The sequence below is a fragment of the Lemur catta genome, chromosome 19 (assembly GCF_020740605.2).
Source record: "Lemur catta isolate mLemCat1 chromosome 19, mLemCat1.pri, whole genome shotgun sequence".
NCBI classification, from domain to species: Eukaryota; Metazoa; Chordata; class Mammalia; order Primates; family Lemuridae; genus Lemur; species Lemur catta.
In genome coordinates, this window is record NC_059146.1 from 17,924,424 (window position 1) to 17,950,354 (window position 25,931).

Consider the following 25,931-nt stretch of genomic DNA (forward strand, 5'->3'; position numbering starts at 1 on the left):
TAGAGGAAGAGAAGGGGAAAGGAAGAAAGAGGAGGAAAAAAGAAGAGCATATAACACAGAGGAAAGAGAAAGTAGTGAAAGAGAAGAACAATTTCATAGCAATAAGGAATAGCAAAGCCCTAGAGATAGCAGTGACAATTTAACATTTGGCTATATTGAAAAGCAGCATAGAATAGTGGTAAATATAGACTTCTCTCAGTCTTGACTTAATCATCTACCATGATGTTGAACATACTTTTTAACATTTTTGTGCCTCTGTTTATTCATCTACAAAATGGGTTTCATGATAATATCTATCCCATAGTGTTTTTGTGATAATGTGTGCAGAGCTTAGCACAAGCTGGGTATATAACAAGTACATAATATATGTGGGCCACTGTTATTATAATTGGCTCTATACAACACTGCCTAAAGTAGCTGTTCTCTACATTACTTTAAGAGAACTTATTCTTTTTCATGTATTCATATATCATTTCTACCTTTATAATTCATTTATTGAACAAGCAGGTAATTATTAAATGCCTACTATGTGCAGGCCCTGCACTTAGTACTGAGGATTGAAAAATAAAGACATTTCCCATCTTCAAGAAGATAAACATGGCCAGGTGTGGTGGCTCATGCCTGTGATCCTAGCACTCTGGGAGGCCGAGGCGGGCGGATCGTTTGAGCTCAGGAGTTAGAGACCAGCCTGAGCAAGAACGAGACCCTGTCTCTACCAAAAATAGAAAGAAATTAGCTGGACAACTAAAATTATATAGAAAAAATTAGCCAGGCATGGTGGTGCATGCCTGTAGTCCCAGCTACTTGGGAGGCTGAGGCAGAAGGATCGCTTGAGCCGAGGAGTTTGAGGTTGTTGTGAGCTAGGCTGACGCCACATCACTCTAGCCTGGGCAACAGAGCGAGACTCTGTCTCAAAAAAAAAAAGAAGATAAACATCAAGAGAGGAGAAATATGAGAACAAACTGCTGCACTAAAATGCAGTAAGTGTATTAGTGGAAAATGTTTGAAGTACATAGAGGAATGAGGGACTACTTTGTAGAATCAGATTATATAAAGAAGATAGCTAGCAGTTCAGAGGTTAAGCAAGAATAAGCATTTGCTTTCCTCACATACATGGGGAGGACATTTCAGGCAGAGGAAATGACCTTTTATAATGCACAAAAGTATGAGAGAGCTAGTTATATTAAGGAAATTATAAGTAGCTTTCTGCCATTTGGTAGATAAGTGTTATCAGATAGTAGTGGTCAATGGGGTTTGACAGTGATAGGCAGTGGGCCAGGTCACAGAGGGCTTTGTGTGCTACACCATGGAGATTAGATTTTATCCTCTGTGCAAATAGGAGCCATTGAAAACTTTTGCGCAGAAGAGTGATATAAAATATTTACTTACTAGAATGAATATTGTGGGGACTGGGTAAGTGGTAAGGTGTCCATATGAGGATCATGAAACTTTAAGAACAGTGACCAGTGAGGAGTCTGTTGCAATAGTCTAGATAAAAGGTGAATAAGGACAGCATCTGATGGTGGCAAGGAAGACAGAAGAGGAAGGCTGTGTGGGATATTGAAGACGTAGAATTAACAGGAGTTATTGATTTGATGTGGGGGATAAGGGAGAAGGAGGAATCTAGAATGATTCCCTCATTTTGGTCTTGAGTAGCCCAGTGAATATTATTAAAGCTAAATATACAGGAGGTTTGGGCATGACAAGAATATTACAAGGGCCAGAGGAAGGGAGTAGATAGGCTGATACAACTTTATTGTGTATTAACATGAAATAGTAACAGTATCAACATGAAGTAGGTTGTGATAAATCAGTGTGCACATTGTAATCTCTACAGCAAGCAAAAAACACACAAGAAATTATAACTTAAATCTAAGCAGAGTAATACAAATGATACACTGAAATTTTTTTGTTTAAAACAAAATTAAGTCTGTAAAGGAGGAACAAGAACAAACAAGATGAGACAAATAGAAAACATATACCAAAATGAAGACCTAAGTCTACCCATATCAGTAGTTGTGTTAATTGGAAATGGACTACACACTCCAACCTAAAGGCAGGTTATCAGATGTATAAGATGATAAAAAAACAATCCATCTCTATGCTGTCTACAGGAGACCTACTTTATATTCAAACACACAAATAGGGCTCAAAATAAAATGATGAGTAAGATATGCTATGAAAATAGTAAGCATTAGAGAGTTGAAGTCCATATTAATACCAGACAAAATAGACTTTAAGGATTATTACTAGAGAAAAGATAGATATTCTATAATAATAATAATAGATCATATTCATGTAAAAACAGAGCCTCAAAATACATGAAGCAAACATGGCAGAAATGGAAGAAATAGAGTGATCATCAAGTACAATTAGAGATTTTAATATTCTCAGTAACTGATAGAACATATAGACAGAAAATCAGTAAGGATATAAAAGATTTGAGCAACACTCTCAACCGTCTTAGCCTAATTGCTATTTATAGAACACTTCACCCAACAACAGCTAGTGTTGTTTGATATTGCACATTCAACAGGGTAGACCATTGGCTGGGTTATAGAGCAAGTCTTTAATAAGTCTTAAATTTATTAATTTGAAAGAATTAAACTCAATACACAGTACATTTTCTAATCATAACTGAGTTCAATTAGAAATTAGTAACCATGAAAAAATCTCCAAATGCATTCAAATTAAACAACCCCCTATTAAGTAACTCATTGATCAAAGAAGAAATTAGAGAATGTCTTGAACTGAATGACAATGAAAACAACATACCAAAACTTGTTGAATGCAGCTGAAACAGTACTTACAGTGACATTTATAGCTTTAAAGGCTAAATTAGCTGTGTTTGAGGTGACACCTGCTTGAGGTGACACCTCCCAGCTACTTGAGAGGCTAAGGTGGGAGGACCCTCTGGGGCCGAGAGTTGGATGCAGCAGTGCATTATGATCATGCCTGTGAATAGCCACTGCACTCCAGCCTAGGTAGCATAGCAAGACCCTGTCTCATAGATAGAAAGAAAGATAGATAGATAGGAAGAATGGCTTTAAAATCATTGTTCTAAGGTTTTACCTTATGAACCTAGAAAAAAAGAAGCAAATTAAACCCGAGCCCAAAGTAAGAAGGAAGAAAGTAATAAAGATGAGAGTGGAAGTCACTGAAATAGAAAAAGGATAAGCAGTAGGGAAAAATCAATGAAAGCAAAACTCATTCTTTAAAAGGATCAATAAAGTTGATACAACTTTAGCTGGACTGATTTTTTTTTTAAAGGGAAGATAGATTATCAATGTCAGGAATGGAATAATGGGAATAATGACGTGACTAAAGTAGGTATAAAAGAAAATGGAAGGAGGGGAGGCAGAGACAGAAAGGATAGACAGCTTGTTTTTGGAGACCTTATGCTCTTAAGCAGAGTGTTGGATGGTAATTGAAAGACAATGTGAAGTTTTTTTGTTTTATTTTGAGAAGAGAGTTTTTATAGAAAGTTTGTAAGCTAATGAAGATTATCTAGGGAAGCAGGGAAAGTGGACATTGTAGAGGAGAGAAGGGAGGAGCAGTTCAGTGCGCAAATGAAGAGAGATGGCCTTTGGCAGGAACACAGGCAGTTCATCTGTAGTAACAGGAAGGAAGGCAGTGTTGTGGGTATAGATTTAAGTAAGTCTCAGAATAATTCTTGAGCTCTCACTATGTATAAGACACCATTCTTATGAAAACAACCTTTAAAAAGTGTGCATTTAAATAAAGAAGTTTAGATAGAGATACAGATGGTTTAACCAAGTGTCTGTTTTTTGTATACTACTATTAGCATTTACTGTTTACTAATACGCTGTCATACTGTTTAGTACTGAGTTATATCAGACTGTGATACTGAAAAATACAGTAATTGTTCCATTTGTATGTCCCTTATCTCCCAATTAGGTTATAAGTTCTTCATAGGTAGTTACTTTCATTTATAGCTGAAGTGCTCCCGAGCCATACTGAACAACTGCTGAGATAATCGTGCAGAAGTAACTCGTGCTGAGGGTGTGCTGTGCTCTCTGTGCGATGTGTTCCCCGCATTGACTCATGCAGGGAAGACTTGCAGGAGGCACAGAGGGAGTGGTGTCTTTTTAGTGGCACATTCTTCATTGTATTTCTTCTTACCCTTCAAATACTTCACATTTTCTATGCATAGAATTAAAAGTTTTCAAATTAAGTTGTGGTAGGGTAGCATATTTTTAAAATATGTATTTTTGTGTATTAAATTTGTGTTAAAGTGATAATGACTAAATCTTAGGATGATGTAGTTTAGTTTTGGAGTCTCCTGTATGATCTTTTGAAATTCTTACTTTTTATTATGATTCCATTTTTCTCCTTACTATATTTGGTTACATCTCTTTTTCCATCCTAATAGAGGACAAAGTGACATTAGAATCCAATAAATTAAGTTTCAGTTTTTAATTCTTTTCTCATGCCAGTTTCTATAACCATTGGGTAGTAGTGAGCTACTTCGAACTGTGTCATTCATTATGACATTGTTTCCACTGCTAAATCTTACTGCTATCTAGCTCTTTCATTTCTTTATGGTAAAGGAGGTCAGGTATGTTCTGTACAAGGTAGGTAAAAGTTCTTAAGTCTCTGGACTATACTGTTAGCTTTTGTCATAGATTATTTTATAGATTTTATTTTAATATGTCAAATGTGTTTTTAAAGTATGTTAGGTATCATCATTGCATATACTTATTTATTAGTTATCTGTAATAGTGCAACAATATTACTACAAATTTAGTGGCTTAAAACAGCACACATTCATTATCTCACCATTTCTGTGTGTCAGGAATATATGTTAGCTGATCTGGGTGTTCTGCTTAAGGGTCTCACAAAGCTCCAATCAATGTGTTGGTTGGGGCTCTGGTCTCATCTGAGACATGACTGGGGATGGTTCTGCTTCCAGACTCACATGGTTGTTGGCAGAATTCAGTTCCTTGTAGGCTGCTGGCTATCAGCCTCAGGCTGTTTTCAGCTTCTTGCCCTGTGGCCCTCTGTATGGCAGCCCACAACATTGTAGCTTGCCTCTTTAAAGCCAATAAGGGATAGTCTCCTCCAAGACAGGCATTATAGGTTTATGTAATGTAGTCATGTACAAATAATCACTCTGTTTCTTGGTTAGAAGCAAGTTGCAGGTCTTATCCACACTCAATGGAGGGGATCGTACAAGAGCATGAACACCAGGAAATGGGGATTTTTAGGAGACTACCCTAAAGTCTATCTGCCAACAACTTATTTGCTATATTTTCACATGGGATACATGTTTATCTTATTCCATAATTTCTGCTACTTATTTAGATGTAGTGATAATTTTGAATTTTTTGTTTTTCTAACCAGATTCCATTGGCCGTGACATCCCCAAAATGCTTGAACTATTTAAAAATGGACATGAAATTAAGGTAGATGAAGAAAGGGAGAACTTTCTTGAGACCAGGATAGCAACAGTAAGTTATGATGGGAGTTATCAAATAACCCTCTTTTTTTCTTTTTTGTTCAAGTAATTCATTAATAATTTATAATATTATAATATGCCAGCCATTTGAACTTGTCCTTGGAGCTAGCGTTAGGAGTGGCACTAAATATATACATAGATAATTTTTTTTTTAAATTTTTTTGTAGATATAGGGTCTTGCTATGTTGCCCAGGCTAGTCTCAAACTCCTGGCCTTAAGCAATTCTCCTGCCTTGGCTTATCAAAGTGCTAGGATTATACGCATGAGTCACCATGCCCAGCCAATTTTTTTATTCTATAGATTGAACTCACAAATTTTAATGGCACTTGAGAATTCCTAACAGAGTTATGTGCTACCCACTGACATTTACTTGTACTTTGCCTTATTTATCTATTTTGTGTATGTATTTTTTATTCTCTAATATTTTTTGCTTATACTTTAGTGGAATTGAATAACTTGCTTTATTTTAATGAATTGTGTCTGATTATCTCTGTTTTGAAATTATTTGCTTTTAGAAGATGCAAAGCCATTTTTAGGACACTAATATAGATGTCTGATTTATAGGACTGTGTTTTTAAATATATAGTCATTAGAAACATTAAAGTTATTTATACTAAAGAATCTCTAAAGTGCCTGTTTAACATATGTAATTTTTTTCCTGTTCAGTAACTATAAGAATAAGAGTAATATTGATAGCAAAATTTAAACAGTGTCAGGTGCTATTCTAAATACTTTTCATATATTCTTTTAATCTTCAACCCTATGAGAGGTAAAATTATCATCCCCATTTTATAGCTATAGGCATGGAAGCCCAGAGAAGTTAAATAGCTTTTCTGAGGTCTCACAGCTACTATAAGGCAGAATAGATATTTGAACCTTGGCAGTTTCCTCAGGAGTCCAGGCTCTTTGCCCCTATACCATCTTGCTTATGTCTGGAATTATTTGAATAGCAGTTATTCAATAATCAAATAATCCTCTTTGTCTTCCCATCTTACTTTTAAAAGGAATTCTGCATCATAGCGAACAGCTAGTTCAACCTCCTTGAGCTGTGTCCACTGTAGATCATCAAAAATGTAGAAAAGTATGCAACTAGGTGTTTTTTGTTTTGGAGACAGGGTCTTGCTGTGTTGTCCAGGCTGGCCTTGAACTCCTCCTGCCTCAGCCTCCTGAGTAGCAGGTACACATCACCACACCTGGCTTTCTCAGCTAGTTTTATGATAGAAAAACTTGCTTTTAGACAGGGAACAAAACAAGTTTAATCCAGTCAGAGATTGGGGTATCCAATTAATCTAGAATATATAAAAATTTTAAAACTCCATAATAAAACTACCCAGTTTAAAAATCGGCAAAAGATTTGAACACATTTCACCAAGAAGATATACAGATGACAAACATATGAGAAGGTGCCCTTTATCTTTAGTTGTTAGGAAATGTAGATGAAAACCACAATGAGCTATCACTACACATCTATTAGAATGAATAAAATTAAAAAGACTGGCCATAAAGTGTTGTGAGGATGTGGAGGGAATGGAACACTACTCATAGTGTTTATGAGCGAGTTAAATGATGCAACCGCCATGGCAAACAATTTGGCAGTTTCTTTTTCTTTTTTTTTTTTTTTTGAGACAGAGTCTCACTTTGTTGCCAGGGCTAGAGTGAGTGCCGTGGCGTCAGCCTAGCTCACAGCAACCTCAAACTCCTGGGCTTAAGTGATCCTACTGCCTCAGCCTCCCGAGTAGCTGGGACTACAGGCATGTGCCACCATGCCTGGCTAATTTTTTCTGTATATATATTTTAGTTGGCCAGATAATTTCTTTCTATTTTTAGTAGAGACGGGGTCTCACTCTTGCTCAGGCTGGTCTCAGACTCCTGAGCTCAAGCAATCTACCTGCCTCAGCCTCCCAGAGTGCTAGGATTACAGGCGTGAGCCACTTGGCAGTTTCTTAAATTGAGTATCCACCTCCTGTAATATGATCCTGCTCTTCCACTTTTAGATAATTTACCCAGGGGAAATAACAACATATGGCTATACAAAGATTTTGTAAACAAGTGTTCATATGAGATTTATTTATAATGGCCAAAAACTGGAAAAATTCCAAATGTTCATCACAGATGAATGTATAAACAAAAATACTCTTTAGTGATCAAAACAAAACTCTTGATACACACAATATTGATGGATTTCAACATAATTATGCTGAGTGAAAGAAGTTGGAAAAAAGGAGTACATCTTGTATGATTCTGTTTATGTACAATTATGACAAATGTGAAGTAATGTATAGTGACAGAAAGACCAGTCAGTGGTTTCCTTGGGGACAAAAGTGTATGGGGAGGGGCAAGAAGGAGGAATTTCAAAGGGGCATGATGAATTTTGGGAGTAATTGATATGTTTGTTATCCTGACCTGGTGATGATTTCATGAGTGTATACATATGTCAAAGCTTAATAAATTGTGTACTTTAAGAACGTGCTGCATATCCAATGCAATACTATTTAGCAATAAAAAAGTAATAAACTACAGTTACATGCAACGTGATGAACCTCGAAAACATTATGCTCAGGGAAAGAAGCCAGACACAGAACCAACATAGTGTATGATACCATTTATATGAAATATCCGGTACAGACATTGAATGTGGCCTGCAAAGCCTAAAATATTTACTGTCTAGCTTTTTTCAGGAAAGGTTTGCTGATGCCTGGTCTAGAAAAATACTTTTGGGGAGAGAGAAATGGATTAGTTTTATGTTTCTATCTGCACTGTAGAGATTGTCTCACTTTAGTTAAATCATCTTGATGTCCCTTGTTATGTTTCTGCAAATGATCTGTACTTCAAGATCTGATTCTAATATTGATGTAATGTGAAATTGATCTTGAGTAGTTTAAACTAGTTTTCCTTCTGTATCAAAATGGTAAATACAATCAGTTGAATGATCTTTTTTAGAGTGAGTATCTTTCTTGAGTATTAGAACTTAGCCATCGATGCCTTTATAGATCAGCACTCTGTATACTTATGCTCTTATGGCCAGCCATGCTCTAACCTTTGTTAGCCGTACTTGCAGGTAAATTAGTTTCATTCTTAATCTTTCCTACCATTTGTAGCTATAACTTACATATTCATGAAATTGGTTACGTCTATATGCTATCAAAAGTCAAATGCTCATATTAGTGAAAATGTCACTCCAATGATATGTTGGACATCATGAACATAGGACAAGTTATTGGAATATTTTATTTTTTAATCAATTATATTGCTATCATGTAGTCACCATTTATTTTCTCTCTCAGCATGAAGCATAATTGGTTGGGATAACAGTAAGTTGCTAAGTGATCGGATTTAAGGGAAAGGTCTTAAAGCATAAAACTAAAAACAAAGGGCTACAGAGGAGAAAAAGTACATGTCTTCAACTTCTTTTCCCCCAATGGCTCTTTCCATAAAATAGAAATGAAACTAAAGTTGAGATATATGTATGTAGGTGGCCAGTGTTAATATTCTAAATAGCAGTTTAATTTCAGATGGTAATTAACTAATTTTAAAAGGATTTATCTGAGTTTATAATATAGAAAACAATATAATAGTCACAATTCTACTATTCAGACAATTCTCTTGACATTTAAGAATTTTCAAATTAATATATGCACATGGTTTAATTCAAACAGTTCACAAAAGCATATGAGGAGACACTGAAGCCCTCTTCCCTGCAATTGTTTTCTTGTGGGACTTCTATTAATAGTTTTAGTTTTGTCCTTCCAGAAATGTTAAAGCATAAACAAACATAAACACCCTTACAAAATTCATTTTGTACAGGATATTATATCACATATAATGTTTTAGTTTTCCATTGATAAAACTATAGCATGGATATCTTTAAAGATGCAAAGAGATCTGTCATGTTCTTTTTCATATGTCTGCATAGAATTGTTTTCCATTATATGTCATAATCACTTCCCTATTTATGGACCTTTATTGTGTCCAGTTTTTTGCTATTACAAATGATACTTTAATGAAATTCTTACAAATATTGCCAAAATTTCCCAAGTATCTCCATAAAGTAAATTTCCAGAAATAGAATATATGTTGAAAATATTATAAATATTCCTGTTACTTTCTAAAATGTTTACACTAATTTATAATTCATCCAACAGTATATTAAAGTGCCTGTTTCTCTACACCCTTACACCAGCATTGAGTATTATCAAACTTAAACATTTTTGTCAGTTTGATAGGTGATATAAATAATATACAAGATGATGGATGGACTCTCACACATAAAATAGCTGTTGATTCAGCTGTTTTACAGGGACCAAATCACAGTGACTTAACCATGCTAGAAAGTTAATTTTCTCCCAAGTTTGAACTGGTTTTCAGCTCTCCTTTATCCAGGGATGAACATTCCTTCCCCGCCGCTGCCCACCCCCACCCCCCGCTTTTTTTTTTTTTTTTTTTTTTTTTTTTTGCGCTATCTCTTCGGGGTCTTCTGTGTGGTTGAAGCTTGCTGACAACCACGTCTGACTTGTAGCCTGAGTGAAGGAGGCAAGAGGAGGCAGAGAATAAGCAGCTTTCTTGCAAGCATGTGAGCCATTGCCCTCATCAGTTTTTCCCCCATCCATTGGGTTCAGAGCTTAGTCACACGGCTTAGAGCTCAAGGTCTGTGTTATTTAGCATCTAGCTGTGTGGCCATGTACCCAGCTAAAACTTTGATTAGTTAAAAGAAGAGGGGGTAGATTTGGGGAGATAATTAGGGTTTTAACACAGCTGGGAGGACCTACGACACCTAAAAGAATAAGAAAGTAGAAGGCAAGAATTTTTGTTCATTGTGTTTATTGCTGTATCCCCAACTCTTGTAAGAATGCCTGGCAAATAGTAGGTACTCAATAAGTAATTGTTGAATGAATGTACGTGTGTATGAATAAACAAAATCTGCCAATTGAAGATGTTAGAAATTATTAAAAGACATTTCAAATTATATAGTCAATCAATGGGAAAATGTTTTATTTTATAAAAAGTTGACTGATTTATGCTCAACTTTTCAAAATGGAGTAATACTGCAAATGAAATATTGCTAGGAGTTTCACAAAATGAGAGTTAGAATTAAAAATCCTGTCCTATTATAGAAATGCTTAGTTAGGTTTATATTTTGATGTTATTCAAAACAATTAAACTGTATCCAGATACTATGGCATAAGCCTGTCAGAATAGAGACTTTGAAGTAATTTTCAAAGGGTGCCTATTAGTATTTTATAACATACCACAAATTCATTTTATGTTAGCTGTGAGGCCCTCAGAACTTGCTTTGTTTTTTCTCACTGATAGATTCCTTGTGTGATTTAAGATACTTGGCTTTCAGCCTGCTTTTCCAGAACACTCCTAAGTGTAATTGAAGGCCACTTGCATTGTTGATTGGCTTTCTTCACTTGTCCTTCATTATAAGGTAAAAGTTCTTTCTAATTTTCTATTAATGTTGCCTATTCCATTTTACAGAGGCACACATAAATACCTTAATATTTGTCAAAAACTAAAATGCTCTCTTCTTTCATTTTTCATGTTGACTAGCTCACACATGTCAAAAACAAACACATGTGATAGCATTATAGTGAGGTTTCTTTCATTCGCTGAAAGTGGTGGAGGTCAAGGAGTAGAACTTTTCCCTAAGGAGGAGCTATAAAATATGTTACTTTAGGACTTGTGGTAAGAAGTAATTATGCACAAGAGAGGGCATGACTTAAGTTTAAATTGAAGACAAATTTGGAATGTGCTTATTTGGTATGTTTAACCTATCATAGTATTTAATACCATAATAAATTATATGACTGTCATGATCTATTATATATACTCAAGAGCCTATGAAATGAGACCCATATTTCTGTGTATATGTTTTCAAGCTACTTTTATGGCTGAATACAGTTGAGTACAATCTCACAAATGTAGAAGTACTTAGTGTAGTTTTCGTGGATTTAGACTTTGATTTTCAAATCAATTCTAAATAAAAATATCTTTTGAGGTTAATAAAGTTAGATAAAAGTTCAGGATAAGAAGCTAATGCACACTGGACCTTTTAAAAGATGCAGTGTACTATGAAAGCTACTTAGTTTTCAATCATTTTTTACAATTTTGGTCCCTTTTCAAGTGCTTTGCTGTCAGTGCAGCAACTTGGTAGAATTTGCCACACCTTGTAAAAAATGTTTGGCCTTCCGAAGAATGTTTAGTGAAGGGCTGCTAAATTTCCAACCAGTTTCTGTTTTAGTTTTCAGTTCAAAGTAATTCTTTTCAAGTATACATGTGCACACAAGTAAAGCTTTTTAAAATGGCTTTTTACATAATATTTTCTGAAAAATCACAAAATCAGGAATTTTGATATTTTATCTTCATTTTGTCTTAAAACATTGGAAGCTCCTTTGGTTCATAGCACTTTTCAAAAGAAAATCTAAAGAGAAATTAACCCATATTCATAACATTTCAGGTAAGAAAGTAAAGAAATGAAACATCATGCATTTTCTTAGAATCTGTTGCTTCATAAAGCCCTAACTCTAATTAAGCTTTTTCCCCAAAAAGGAAAAATAGCTGAGGAGAGAGAATACAGGCACCTGGCTGTGGGATCACCTGAGGTTTGATTGTTGAGTGCCAAAAGTTCAAATGCAAACATAGAAAGTCTGGCTTCTGCTAAATATTAATAGCACATACATTTATTATGTTCAAAACAAACTTCCTTCCTTGTTAGTTTGCTTTCATTCTCTCTGTAGTACCCTTCCTCTTTTCCATTCATCCTTTGACTTAGTAATTCAGCATATCACACCAAATCTAGTAAAAGTAAAAAAAATCCTTTTGATGATCTTGCGTGGGCTGGCACCTCCTTTAATACTGTGTCCCTTTCGTACTATTCTATCACAAAGTACACGCATACACACATCCTGGATGCCTACTGTGTGACAAAAACTGTTCTTACTGTGGGGATGTATTGTGACTAAAACCCAAATTGTCCTCAAATAGCTTACTTTCTAGTTGGGAAGATAGATAATATACAAATAAATATGTATGTACTTTGGTAAGGGGACAGAGTGATGGCTGAGTGTGTGTATGTGTGGCTATTTTAGATGGGTTGGTCAGGGAAGGCCTCTCTGAGGAGGTGACACTTGAATAGAGATTGAAGTAAGAGAGCAAGTTGTGAAGATATCTGGGAGAAAAGTATACTTGGGTGAGGGGGCAGCAAGCAAGTACAAAGGAAGAAAAGGGCTCGAGATTTTATAGGAACAAGAGGTATTTTTCTCTTCTGAGTTAGAAAAGGCTAAAATATCTTTGAAGAAATACATGCTCAAAAAGTTCCGAGAAAAGTATTAAATGCACAAAGGAAATTATTCTGATAGAGGAGAACATAGAATTATATATTTTATTTTGACAGTACATTCCTGAGTAGTTTTACGTAATAACAATCTTGACTTGATTTTATTTAAATAGAAAATCCTTTTGTGCAGAGGTTTTTAACGTCAGGAAACCCTTACGAGGCTAACGATAGACTTCAAGATTTTGTGAACTTCCAGAAATTGTATGCAGAGTATTAGGTGTATACACATACCTATATTTATTCTTGGGTGAGTGGTTGTATTTTTCATCAGGGATTCATGATCATTCATTCATTCAGCAAATATTTATTGAGTACTTACTATATGCCAGGCACTGCTTTAGGTAATAGCTAACTTTTTAACTAACTTTTTCTATATTTATATTTAGTTGTCCAGCTAATTTCTTTCTATTTTTAGTAGAGATGGGGTCTTGCTCTTACTCAGGCTGGTCTGGAACTCCTGAGCTCAAACGATCCACCTGCCTCTGCCTCCCAGAGTCCTAGGATTACAGGGGGGAGCCACCACGCCCAGCCTGATTTGTTCTTTTTTAAATCCTGTTTTCCTGAGATTTGTTTTGTTATTGATTTTCTAAGTTATGTATGAGATTTGTAAGTTTTCATTTTTTTGTTTTGTTTTTTCAATGATGAAAGAGTTTAAATATGTGAATTTGCCTCCAATTACAGCTTTAGCTGCAAACCCATGTTTCAATTCTTAGTTCTCTTATCATGATAGAAATAGTCTATAATGGTATTTTTTTTTCTTTGTGTTTCAGAGAGTATTTTAAAATTTGCCATCTTTTTTGGCTTGTTTTAATTTTTGTGGTGTTACAGTTTGTTTTGTGGTTGAATAATGCATTTTTTATAGTTTCTATTTTTTTAAATTTCTTGAGACTTTCATTGTAACCTATAGTGTAGGATTAATGTTCATTTTTCAGGTATTTCATGGACACTTGAAAATAACATGTGTTCTGAGGCCTCCAGGTAAAGATAGTAGATTGAACACCACAGTGGTAACTGATTGGAAAATGCCAGATCCTAAATCCGCAAAGAAGGAAGCCAAAAAATTAATACAATCTAAACCTTAGGATCTTTAAAAGGCTAGGATATGGCTCTAGATACCTTTGGAACTGGGCGTTAGTGGTGTATGGGGGTATGGGGCAACAGGAGTCTGAAAAGGGGGTTTGGTTGAAAGCTGTTGAAGAAAATTCTAACATACTTCATGACACTGCGTAACTGCCCTTTCCATGCCAGCAGATAACTGGCGAGATTAAAACATAGGGTCTTCTAGACTAGACGTGATCAGGAGTTCAGGAAATTGAAAACAGAAAGATTAGATGAATATATTTATATTGAATGCTGAGAAAAACTCCTGTTAGCCCCCACCACCATCCCTCTTCCTTGCCTTGACTCCCAGAACTCTGGCCCTCTAGGCAGCAGGAGACTAGAAGTTTAGTTCAAGGATATAATGATAGTAAGGCATTTGAGCCAGCTTTACAACTTTTTCCTTCCCATTTTGAACATTCATGGTAGCTTTACTCTCTTTTTCCATCTCTAGATGAAGAGATAGTTGTTCATTTCTAGTACTTTTGTGAGAATTATTTGATGTGATTTAAAAATAGATGTTATAATTTATAATTTGTTTTTGATGCTTGTTTTCAGGTTTCCTCTCACTTTCTCTCTCTTTTTTTTAATAGCTCTTTGAAGTTTTTCATTTCTGTTTTCTTCCTCCTTCTCTCTTTTACTTTTTTCCTCCTCTTTTATACTTGTCCCTCCCTCCTTGGTTGTCTACCTACATGTCAGAAAGACATGAAAAATGAAATTAAATTTATGAGAAAATTAGTATGAATTAGCATGGAGTCTATCTCATAGAATAGTTTTTCAATGACAATACAACTTAATTAATTTTAATTACAGAATATCTAACCAAAAAATGTTGCTTGGTAGATGCCTGAATTAATAACACTGTATAATTAACCGATCAGTTGTTTATATTTGAAAATGTTTTTAACATAATTTAAAAGTGTTTTCTAAAGATGTTTAAACATTTTCTTCTATCTTTTGTTATTCGTTCACTACATCATAAAACCTTTTAAACATATTAATATTTGACACAGTTTCTGAATTGTTACTAATTACAAATTAGTGGCATTAGTAAGTTTATTATGAAGCATTGATTTCTCCTGTGAATGAGTAGAGTCCTACTCTTCCTATTTATTTTCTTATATCACAGGACAAGTTCCCATTAGTATACTATGGGAACCTGTTAAGTCAAGTCAATAACAGTAAATAAAGCATTGTAAAGAAACTACATACTTTAAAAATATGGATGTCACTTGTTTTAGTTTAAAAACTATTACTATATCCATTATTTTAATTTTTTAATGTAATTAGAATATAAAATCTTAGATAATTTGGGATGAGCAAGAATTAGAAAAAATTCACTAAATATAACAAATTATGAAGAACATCTTTTAAAAATACATTATATAAATGCATGTATATAATAGCCTAGCTTTGACATTAAGTTATCATAGCATTAAAGAAAAACAACTGTAGCCCTTTTACAATCATGTAAATATCCAAATTTTAAGGACTTATACACACTAACTATATTGGCACATCAAACCTAAGCTTGTTGTCTAAAAAGAAAAAAAGAATAGGACAACTCAGATTTATGTTTATATTAATACCAAATCTTGCCAAGACCTGTGTTAACAAGTGTTTCTTGTCTCGGTTTCGAATATATTTGAAGCTTTGATACTTAATATAAAGGCAGTATCTTTGATGTGCTTTATTTTTTATCCTTTTTAAAGTTGTAGACATGGTCCATTCATAGGTAAGTGTCACTATGTTTGCTTGTATAATAGCAACTTGTTTTGTGGCAAGAATACTGTTAGCCTGGCAGCTGATAAAAGCTGAAGTATATTGTAACAAAAATAAACAAGTTCAGGGCAAGGGAATATAAACATAGTAAAATCTTATGTTGAAATCAGAAAACCTTTGCTTTCAGTTAACATGTTAGAACAGGAAAAGCGAAATGTGTTGATATTTAGTTAAACAGATGAGGAAATAGAATACTTATTTTGAAGCAACTAGGTGCATAAGTTAAAATGGTGGCTAGCAAGAAATATTGCTTTAATCAATTAGATACAAACAATGGCTACCAGCCTGAGCGAGACCCCGTCTCTACTAAAAATAGAAAGAAATTATCTGGCCAACTAAAAAATATATATATAGAAAAAATTAGCCGGGCATGGTGGCACATGCCTGTAGTCCCAGCTACTCGGGAGGCTGAGGCAGTAGGATCACTTAAGCCCAGAAGTTTGAGGTTGCTGTGAGCTAGGCTGACGCCATGGCACTCACTCTAGCCCAGCCCGGGCAATAAAGTGAGACTCTGTCTCAAAAAAAAAAAAAAAAAAAAAACAATGGCTGGATAAAGGCATCATCAGCCCATTGGCTCATGGCTCATTGCCACTTGCCCTCCTTTTTCTTCCCCTCATTCCTTCCAGTTAATGATTAACTTTTCTTTTGTAGCATTATTTTGGTGTACTGCAGTGTACCATGTCATAAACAGGGGAATTTTAAAGGGAGGAAAACAAACTGTAGAATGTAAAACAGGAAGTAGATTGGCAGTAGATCTTAAATCTCCAAGGGTAGGGAGCTAAGAAAGAGGAGAGGCCAGGTGCAGTGGTTCAGGCGTGTAATCCCAGCACTTTGGGAGGCCAAAGAGGTGGGATCACTTGAAGCCAGGAGTTCAAGACCAGCCTGGGCAACATAACTAGACCCTGTCTCTAAAAAAAGATTAAAAAAAATTAGCCTGGTGTGGTGGTACATGCCTGTAGTTCCAGCAACTCAGGAGGCTAAGACAGGAGAATCACATGAGCCCACAAGTTCAAGGCTGCAGTGAGTTATGATTGTGCCACTGCATTCCAGCCTGGGTGACAAAGTGAGACCCTGACTCTATTAAACAAAAAGAAAAGAGAAGCTAATATTTACTCAGAATCCATTCTGTGCCAGCTCTGTCCTTAATGCTTTATTGTAAGAGATGTATATTTAATTGGGAAGAATCTTCCTGGTAGTATTTTAGTTTACATTCTTTGGATGGATTTTTACCAATGTTCTTAACCAGTGGGAATATTAGAATCAAAAAATAGTTTATTATCATTTTCAGTTTTCTTAACCTATAGTACACCTTGAAATCAGCGGTAATTTCCTAGAACTTTTGGGAATTGAAAGTGTGACTCTCCCCTTTTGTCAGATATATAAATAACAGCATAAGAAAACCATACCATTTGAGAGAAACAGCTAACTTTTCTCATTAATCCATTGCATTCATTCAACAATGTAGTAATCATTGATAATAGAATAACACACAATGAAAAATATAAATGTAACATAATATGTAAAAGGGGAATAAACTGATTTGCTTTCCTTTGTCTGCCAATTACTTTGGTGACAATCCATTTGTTAATAAGTAGTTGTCAGCATACTGTACACAGAGCTGTCTTTTGTTAGTTTTATTTTAAAAACCTATGATAAATATGATAGCTTTTGCTGAATTCTGTCTTTATCCAAATACTGGGAGAAGTTGTTGAATGGATTTGAAAGGCAATTCCTTGTGAGTTTCATTAGTATTATGTCTAAACAAATAACATTCATTAATATAGTGTTTATAGTAAACAATGAGACATCTATAAGACCCTGTTATGAATTATTAAATATAAACACAAAATTAAGTATTTTCTAAGCAACTTTATCATAAACAGTGATAAAGCTACTTCTGCCTAAGGGCACCCTTCTTCCCCATTAGAGATTTTGGTAAAAATATTAATTCGTTAAAATGATATTATAAAGCATAACACTTATACCACAGCTTATCTTTACATGAATTTTCATGTATTTATAGATAAATGATGTCTTATAAGACAGAGTTTGGCAAACAATGGCTCTATGGCCTGTTTTCGTATGGCCTATGAGCTTAGAACGCTTTTAAAAGATTTAAAAAAAAAAAAAAGGAAGAAGGAGAAGAATATGCAACAGAGATCATATGTGGTCCTCAAAGCCTAAAATATTACTATCTGGCCTTTTTCAGAAAATGTTTTGCAAGCTTAAAATACAAATATACAACTCATAATTCTGGAGGCTTCTGGTTCTAAGTGAGATGGCATAATCACATGATACCTTGTTGCTCCCACTGAATACAACTGTTATAAAACCTGGATAGTATGTATGGAGCAGCTGTTTGAGGAGTAAAGTAGTAAAGAGTAAATAGTAGCAGACTGGGAAAGAAGACCAGAATTTGAAGTACCACCACCTAGTGGTGAGTTTGCCATTTATCCCCTTCAGCTGTCACCTGGCCTTGTCTCAGCACAGCCTGAAACCAGGCAGTGGACATGAGTATAGGCAGAGAGAGCTTCAGAAGACCTCCAGTTACGGGCTTGAGAAGTGGGAATTGTGTCTCCTCGTAGTGACAATAGGTGTCATGAAAGATGCAAGTATCTAAAACTTTAAGGGAAGCGACCCTTCCTTTCTGACTAGGCGAGCTGTGGCCACAGAAAGGTGGGGCACACCACGTCTGCTTTTTTTTTCCTCTCTTTGTTCTCCTGCTAGTTGGTCCCCAATGGAGGAACAGTTTGCAGAGAGTTAGTGTCAGAACTGGGTAAATAAAGCCCCAGCTCTCTGAGCAGAGTGCTGAAAAGGAGAGCCCTAGGGAACCCTTAAGTACTGGGGAGATCAAGGAGAAGGCAGAACTTGGGAAAGTGACCTCACAAAATTGTTTATGAACTTCTGGAGGTGAAATTAATGGAGATGACAGAAGATCATAGAAATTATCCTATCTGAAAAACAGAAACAAAAGACCAAAAAAAAAAAAAAAAAAGAAGAGGGCCTTAAGGTCTCGTGGGACAATAACAAAAGTTCTAACTCTCATGTCGTTAGAGTTCCAGAAGGAAAGGAGGAAGTATGGTAAGAAAATTACTTAAACAATAATGAAAAGATTGCAGACAAACTAGAACTCTCATACATTGCTAGTAGGAATGCAAGATAGTACACCACTCTGGAAAACAGTTTGGTAGTATATTATAAAGCTAACCATAAATTTACCACATGGCCCAGCAGTTCTACTCTGGGGCTTTATCCCACAGAATGAAAAATTTAAAGTGAAATGAAAGCTTACATTCATTCAAATATCGGAGCACAAATGTTTATAGTAACTCTATTGATAATCACCAAAAGCTGGTGATTTTTTCCTACATGTGAAAAAAATCTCTGGTACATCCATACAATGGAATGCTACTCAACAATAAAAAGGTATGAACTATCGATAGACACAACTTAGATGAATCTTAAATGATTACATACTATAAGCTAAGTGAAAGAAGCCAATCTCAAAAGGTTACATACTGACACCAAAAGCACAGACAGCAGAAGAAAACGTAGATAAACTGGACTTTATGAAAATGTAAAACTTTTGCATATCAAAGGAAATCATCAATAGAGTGCAAAAGCAATTGAATGAATGGGAGAAAATATTTGGAAATCATATATATAAGAGACTTGTATCTAAAATATATGAAGAACTCTTACACTCAATAAAAAGATAACTCAATTTTAAAATGAACGAAGCATCTAAATAACACATATATCCAAAGAAGATATACAAATGGCCAATAAACACATAACATTATCCATCAGGAAAATATAAATTAAAATCACGATACTGCTTCACACTCTTTAGGATGGCTATTATTAAAAACAAATAACAAGGCCAGGTGCAGTGACTCACACCTTAATCCTAGCACTTAGGTAGCTGAAGCAGGAGGATTGCTTGAGATCAGGAGTTCGAGACCAGCTGAGCAAGAGCAAGATCCTGTCTCTACTAAAAAATAGAAAGAAATTAGCTGGGCAACTAAAAATATATAGAAAAAATTAGCCGGGCATGGTGGTGCATGCCTGTAGTCCTGCTACTTGGGAGGCTGAGGCAGTAGGATTGCTTAAGCCCAGGAGTTTGAGGTTGCTGTGAGCTAGGCTAACACCACAGCACTCTAGCCAGGGCAAAAGAGCAAGACTCTGTCTCCAAAAATAAAAATAAAATTTTTATATTTTTTAAAACTTAATAAAGTAATTGAAGGCATCCTAATAATGAAAGTTCCATGGGAAGTAATTGTTTTGCACTTAAAGCATATGTTGTCATTTTAGCTTGCTGGAGGAATGACAAATGTATGGCTGCAGAAAGTATAGCTATAAAAATCTGAGAAGTTTAGTATATATAGTTCAACAATATAGAGCATAACTATTAAAAAATAGATATGTTGGAAATCTTGCTTTTTCTTGTATATATTTTCTAAATATAAGTATAGGTCTTTAATACAGGGTAAAGGAACTTATCAGAGCTGTGATGGTCACTTCGGTTGATAATAGAAGGACAATTTGAGGTAAAGTGGAGAATTAAGAAGGGAATGAAAGAGGTGGAGGACACATGCTGATGCCCATAGCCTTTTCTTTTTTAAAAAACATAAAATATGTAAAGTTCCTTCTCTGCCAATGAACCACTTGCTTCAATGCAAATTAAAAGTCTATAAGGTCTATGGACTTAATAAGGTGAACTAAGCATTGCTGTGATTTTTTTTTTCCTCTCAAAACTCTCACTTATGGATTGGCATAAAGTGAGAATTCCTCCAATAATGTCCAGACTTTCTCATTTAGGGTTTGAGACTGCAGCATGCCCAAGTGAGTGTTTGATGATGATAGAAAAAAAATTTTTTAGGAGGAATTCTCTTTATGCTTATGTGGAGCACATTTCTCACAATGGTCTCAGTCACTGGAAAATAGAAATCTTGTTTGCATTTGAACTCTTTTACTGTATGATCTTTGACAGTTACATTCTAAGTTTTATATGAATTTTTAAAAATTGATTAAAATTGATTTAAAAAATTGGCACAATGCAAAATCCTCTAAACATTTGAATGTAATAGAACTGATTTTAACTGGTATATTTGGGATATTCATATCATTCATATTTATTGAATTTGAGTGATGAACACAAGGACTTTTCAAGGGTGTATGTGGAGTTTAGGAGTTTTATGAATAAGACTCATTTGCTGTATATTTACTTACTGTAGTTTTTGCTAAATAGCAAGATCATTATTATTGCACAGGGTGTTTGAAAAATTAGAATGTTAGCACAGCATCCTGAAAATATCTCTGTCAGATGTGTACTATCTGAATGCATGTAGCAAGTAGTTTTATTTTGGAGTCATGAAAGCATTAATTTCTAAACGTTTTCTCAATTTCCCTTAAAAGTAAATCAACAAACAACTTCGAGAGAAAATATCACTAATTCCTAGGGGTGGACATGGAAAATGATGTACTCTGTTCCAGGATATGCTTTGGGGAAAGCACTTGGAAATCAAGGGCTCTCAAGTACAAAAACTTAAAACATTTTGCTATAATCTGCTCTGTAAGGTAATTATATCTTGGCATGTAAAGACATGATAATGTAGCATTCTGAAAGAAGAGTTATGAGGATTTTTTCCTTTCACAGTTGGGTCTCTTATTAGATAATTTGCATTAGTTGAATGTTTGAAAATCAGTCTAGAAAAAATGCTGATACAGTTACCTAAATTGTACAACATTCTCATTTTCTCATCATTCATGTTATATATATCCTTTTCTTTCAGTTGGATATGTCAAGTGACCAGATAACTGCCAATCTGCAAGCAGTTATTAATGATGTTTGTAGGCACAGGCCACTGAGTTTAGGTAAGTGGTTTGCTGAGGGTAGACTTACCTATAGCCCCGTGAAAAAATGTGAAATATTAAGAAAACAATCAAGTTGACATACAAGTACAATAGCAACAGTATTTCCAGGGATTAAATAAAATTTAATTCCTCAAAGGATTCCTAATTACCTTATTTATAAGTGTAGTTGTTTAGAGAGGAGATGTCTTGAGCATTAATAAGGAATACATCCTGAAACCTTTGTAAATTCCCAGTTTTTCTACTATTAACAGCAATAAAGTTTGAAAGAAAACCACAACTGATTGCTTTAAACATACAATGTTGTTAAAGAGAAACTAAATCATATATGAAATGACCTTGTGAAGCCAGACATTCACTTTGTCATTGGCACTAGCAATTGTCTTTCTTAATCTTATTTTAGAAAAGAAAGGTCTTTTTTTTTTTTTATTTCAGGATATTATGGGGGTACAAACATTTTGGTTACATGTTATGACTTTGCCACATCCCAACCATGATTTGAGATGTGGCCTTCCCCTCCTGCAATGCTCACTACATCCATTAGTTGTGAGTTTACCCACCCCAACCTCCCTACCCCCAAAGAATATTACTACTGTGTGAGCACCTTATAGTGTTGATCAGTGCCAGTTCTGATGGCGAGTACATGTGGTGCCTATTCTTCCATTCTTGTGATACACCTCACTTCAAAGGATGGGCTCAAGCTCTATCCAGGAAAATATAAGAGGTGCTAGATCACCATTGTTTTTTATAATTGAGTAGTATTCCATTGTATACATATACCATATTTTATTAATCCACTCATGGATTGATGATGGGCACTTGGGTTGTTTCCACATCCTTGCTATAATGAATTGTGCTGCCATAAACATTTGAGTGCAGATGTCTTTATTACAGAGTGACTTTTGTTCCTTTGGGTAGATGCCTAATAGTGCAATTGCTGGATCAAATGGTAGTTCTACTTGTAGCTCTTTGAGGTATCTCCAAATTCTTTTCCACAGAGGTTGCAGTGATTCGCAGTCCCACCAGCAGTGTAAGAGTGTTCCTCTCTCTCCACATCCTCGCCAGCATTTGTTGCTTTGGGAATTTTTGATAAAGGCCAATCTTACTGGAGTTAGGTGATATCTCATTGTGGTTTTGATTTGCATTTCCCTAATGATTAGAGATGTTGAGCATTCTTTTATATGTTTGCTGGCCATTCTGTCTTCTTTTGAAAAGTTTCTGTTCATGTCCTTCGCCCATTTATTGAGGGGGTTGTTTGAGTTTTTTCTTGTTGATTTTTTTGAGTTCTAGATAGATTCTTGTTATCAGCCCTTTATCAGATGTGTAGAGGGCAAATATTTTCTCCCATTCTGTAGGCTGTCTATTAGCTCTAATGATAGTTTCCTTGGCTGTACAAAAGCTTTTTAATCTATCTTGTTCATGGGTTGCTAGAATCAACATTGTTAAAATGTCCATACTACCTAAAGTGATCTACAGAATTAATGCAATCCCTGTCAAAGTTCCATCATCATTCTTTACAGATTTAGAAAAAATAATTATACGCTTTGTATGGAACCAGAGAAGACCTTGTACAGCCAAAGCAATCTTAAGCAAAAATAACAAACTGGGAGGTATCAGTCTACCAGACTTCAAGCTGTACTACAAGGCTATATAGTAACTAAAACAGCATGGTACTGGCACAAGAATAGAGACCTTTGGACCAGGACTGAGAATCCAGAGGTGAAACCATCCACATTTTCTCATCTAATCTTTGACAAAGCAGACAAAAATATACACTGGGGAAAAGAATCCCTTTTTCAATACATGGTGCTGGGAAAACTGGATAGCTACATGCAGAAGATTGAAACTGGATCCCCACCTCTAACCTCTTATAAAAATCAATTCTAGATGGATAAGAGATTTAAACCTAAGGCATGAAACCTTAAGAATCCTAGGAAAAAATGTAGGGAAGACTCTTGCAGACATTGGCCTAGGCAAAGAATTTATGAAGAAGTTCCCCAAAGCAATCACAGCAGCTACAAAAATAAATAAATGGGACCTGAAAGAAGGTCATTTTTATTATGTCATGAGAGTCACTTATAAATGGAGTGATGCATGGTAAATCGCTAAACTTGACCGAGATGTGGAAGCAGTAGTAGGCTGGAACATGGGCCAGTCTAGTGCCTCTCTCATTGCATTATGTGCCATTCAGATTTCTTCCTTAGACAAATTTCGCTCGTGAATTTTGCTCGTGAATGGTTGAAGCCAAGCAAGGGTCGATTATATTTTCAATTGATTTATAGGCTTACTATGATAGGAATTTGTCAGGTTTAGTTTTATAACCAAGTTTATAATTAAAACACAATCTTAAGCTGTTTTTCACCTTCTTTGGGAGTTAAACACACTGATGAATAAATACCTTATCTGTTAACTCTATTGTCCTAAATATGGCCATAATACTTAGTGATTTTATGTGTATGAATTCTTGTATTCCATGGAGAACTTTGATTTCGGTATCGGATCCTCTGAGACTGTAGCAAGGGTAGAATGATGGATAGTAAATCCTCTAAGCAATGTTGTGATTCTCTTTTTTCCACTTTAAATGAAGCCCCTTAATGTTGTTCTCATGAAAAGATTTTTAATTTTTGCTAACTGGCAACACAAAGGGAGCATCTGTACTGTTTTAAACAAATATTTAGAATATTTCCATCAAATATAAGTATCACCACCTGCTCCCTTCCACTGTTGACTTTGCAATAAAATAAACTTTGGGTGATCATTTTCTGGAAGAGAGAAGTGATTATTGAGTATGTGTAGTTTCAAGCATAAATCTCTAATATTCTAGAGTATAGCTAGTTTGTCTTCTACTCTAGAAATGAAACTATCTTCCCTTTCCTATAATTCAAAATATTAGTTCAGTAATATAGTACTTTTCAAGTGAAAATATGAGTCCTATATGGTTTTCTGTTATATATATTGAGAGCAGGTCCTCAAATAATATCATTTCATGATAACATTGATGAGAAAAAAATTGATTCCTGGCCTGGACCACTGTCTGTGTGGAGTTTGTATGTTCTCCTCCTGTCTGTGTAGGTTTTTTTCTGGGTACTTCAGCTTCCTCCCACATCCCAGAAATGGGCAGTGTGGGTTAACTGGCGTGTCTCCATTGTCCCAGCATGAGTGAGTGTGGGTGTGAGTGACACCCCGTGGCGTGTCCTTGTCCAGGGTTAGTTTCCACCATGCACCCTGCCAGGAGAGGCTCCGGCCACCCAGATGCTGAATTGAAATAAGTGGATTGAAATAATGAATGAATGCAAATTATTGTAAAACAAAAATTTGTAAAGTATATGATAATCATGTAAGTGCAGGACAGTAAATGGTGCCGTACAAAAGCTACTCAGTGGGTCCACCATCTTTGTTAGTTTTTGAACTTCGTGGTGGTGGTCCTTACAATTTTCACTTTGCATTTATTCCTTGATTTAACCCATCACCACTATGAGACTCCTGTCACTCACCCAAAGTTGGGTAAATAATTATTTTACTTGTTTTTATTGATCTTTCTTAAATGTATGTATAGGTCACATGTATTTCAATGTTTAATAGTAGAAGTGTTTGGGATCTTTATTTAGAAGTTTGGTGATATTTTTGTGACCAGAAATATGCTGTAGAAAGTTAACTCTTTTTTCTATCAATTAGCCTATGGTAAAATTGGTTTCATTTATAAGTCATTTTGCTTAAAGTCACAGTTTTCAAGAACCTATCGATGTTAACTGAGGACCTACTATATTTGCTCATTAGGTATTATGGAATAAAATCAAAATTGATTCTTGTCTTTGTTTTCAGGTCCCTTTGTGGTACGCGCTTTCCTTCGTAGTTCAACAAGTGAAGGTTTGTTACTAAAGATTGATCCATTGTTGCCTACAGAAGTAAACACTGAAGAAAGTAGCAAAGAAGCTGCCTAAATGTGTTGAATTGTGAAATTATTTTTTTAATGGATTAAGAAGAGAGAAAATGATAAAACTGCATAATTTCTGCATTTGGCGTCTTGTCTTGTTATTTCTTGACCATCTTACTTGAAAGTGAATTTCAACACTGAAAAAATCTTACACAATGTCATGACTAAGAAAATAAAATTTTCCCTGTGTCTGAACCTGCCTTTTAGATCCTGTCACATTTTCTTCCTTAGAAACCAGAGTCCACATACCGGTAATTATAGCAGCAACTTCCAGCTTCATAACCTTCCCTTGGGAGCCATAACCATCTGAGGGAATGGTTGCATCCTCAGTTTCCATAAGGCAGAGAATCGCAGAGTCATGAGCTACATCATAAATATGACTTTTCTTTAAAAAAAATGTGGAAAATATGCAGAATTCTGCATATCAC

At 35.2% G+C, this 25,931-nt stretch overlaps 1 protein-coding gene across 2 annotated transcripts in view; it reads left to right on the plus strand.

The window, feature by feature from the left end:
* Positions 1-25,698, plus strand: part of MRPL1 (mitochondrial ribosomal protein L1) — a 52,972-nt gene extending 27,274 nt beyond the window's left edge. The window contains exons 7-9 of one of the 2 annotated variants that reach the window (XM_045532881.1): positions 5,365-5,471; positions 21,491-21,572; positions 25,392-25,698. In XM_045532881.1, the coding sequence (XP_045388837.1) occupies positions 5,365-5,471; positions 21,491-21,572; positions 25,392-25,510 (308 nt within the window). In that variant the 3' untranslated portion in view covers positions 25,511-25,698. The remainder of the gene's footprint in view (positions 1-5,364; positions 5,472-21,490; positions 21,573-25,391) is intronic. The other variant, XM_045532882.1, reaches the window with a different exon arrangement.
* The last annotated feature ends 233 nt before the right edge of the window (positions 25,699-25,931 follow it).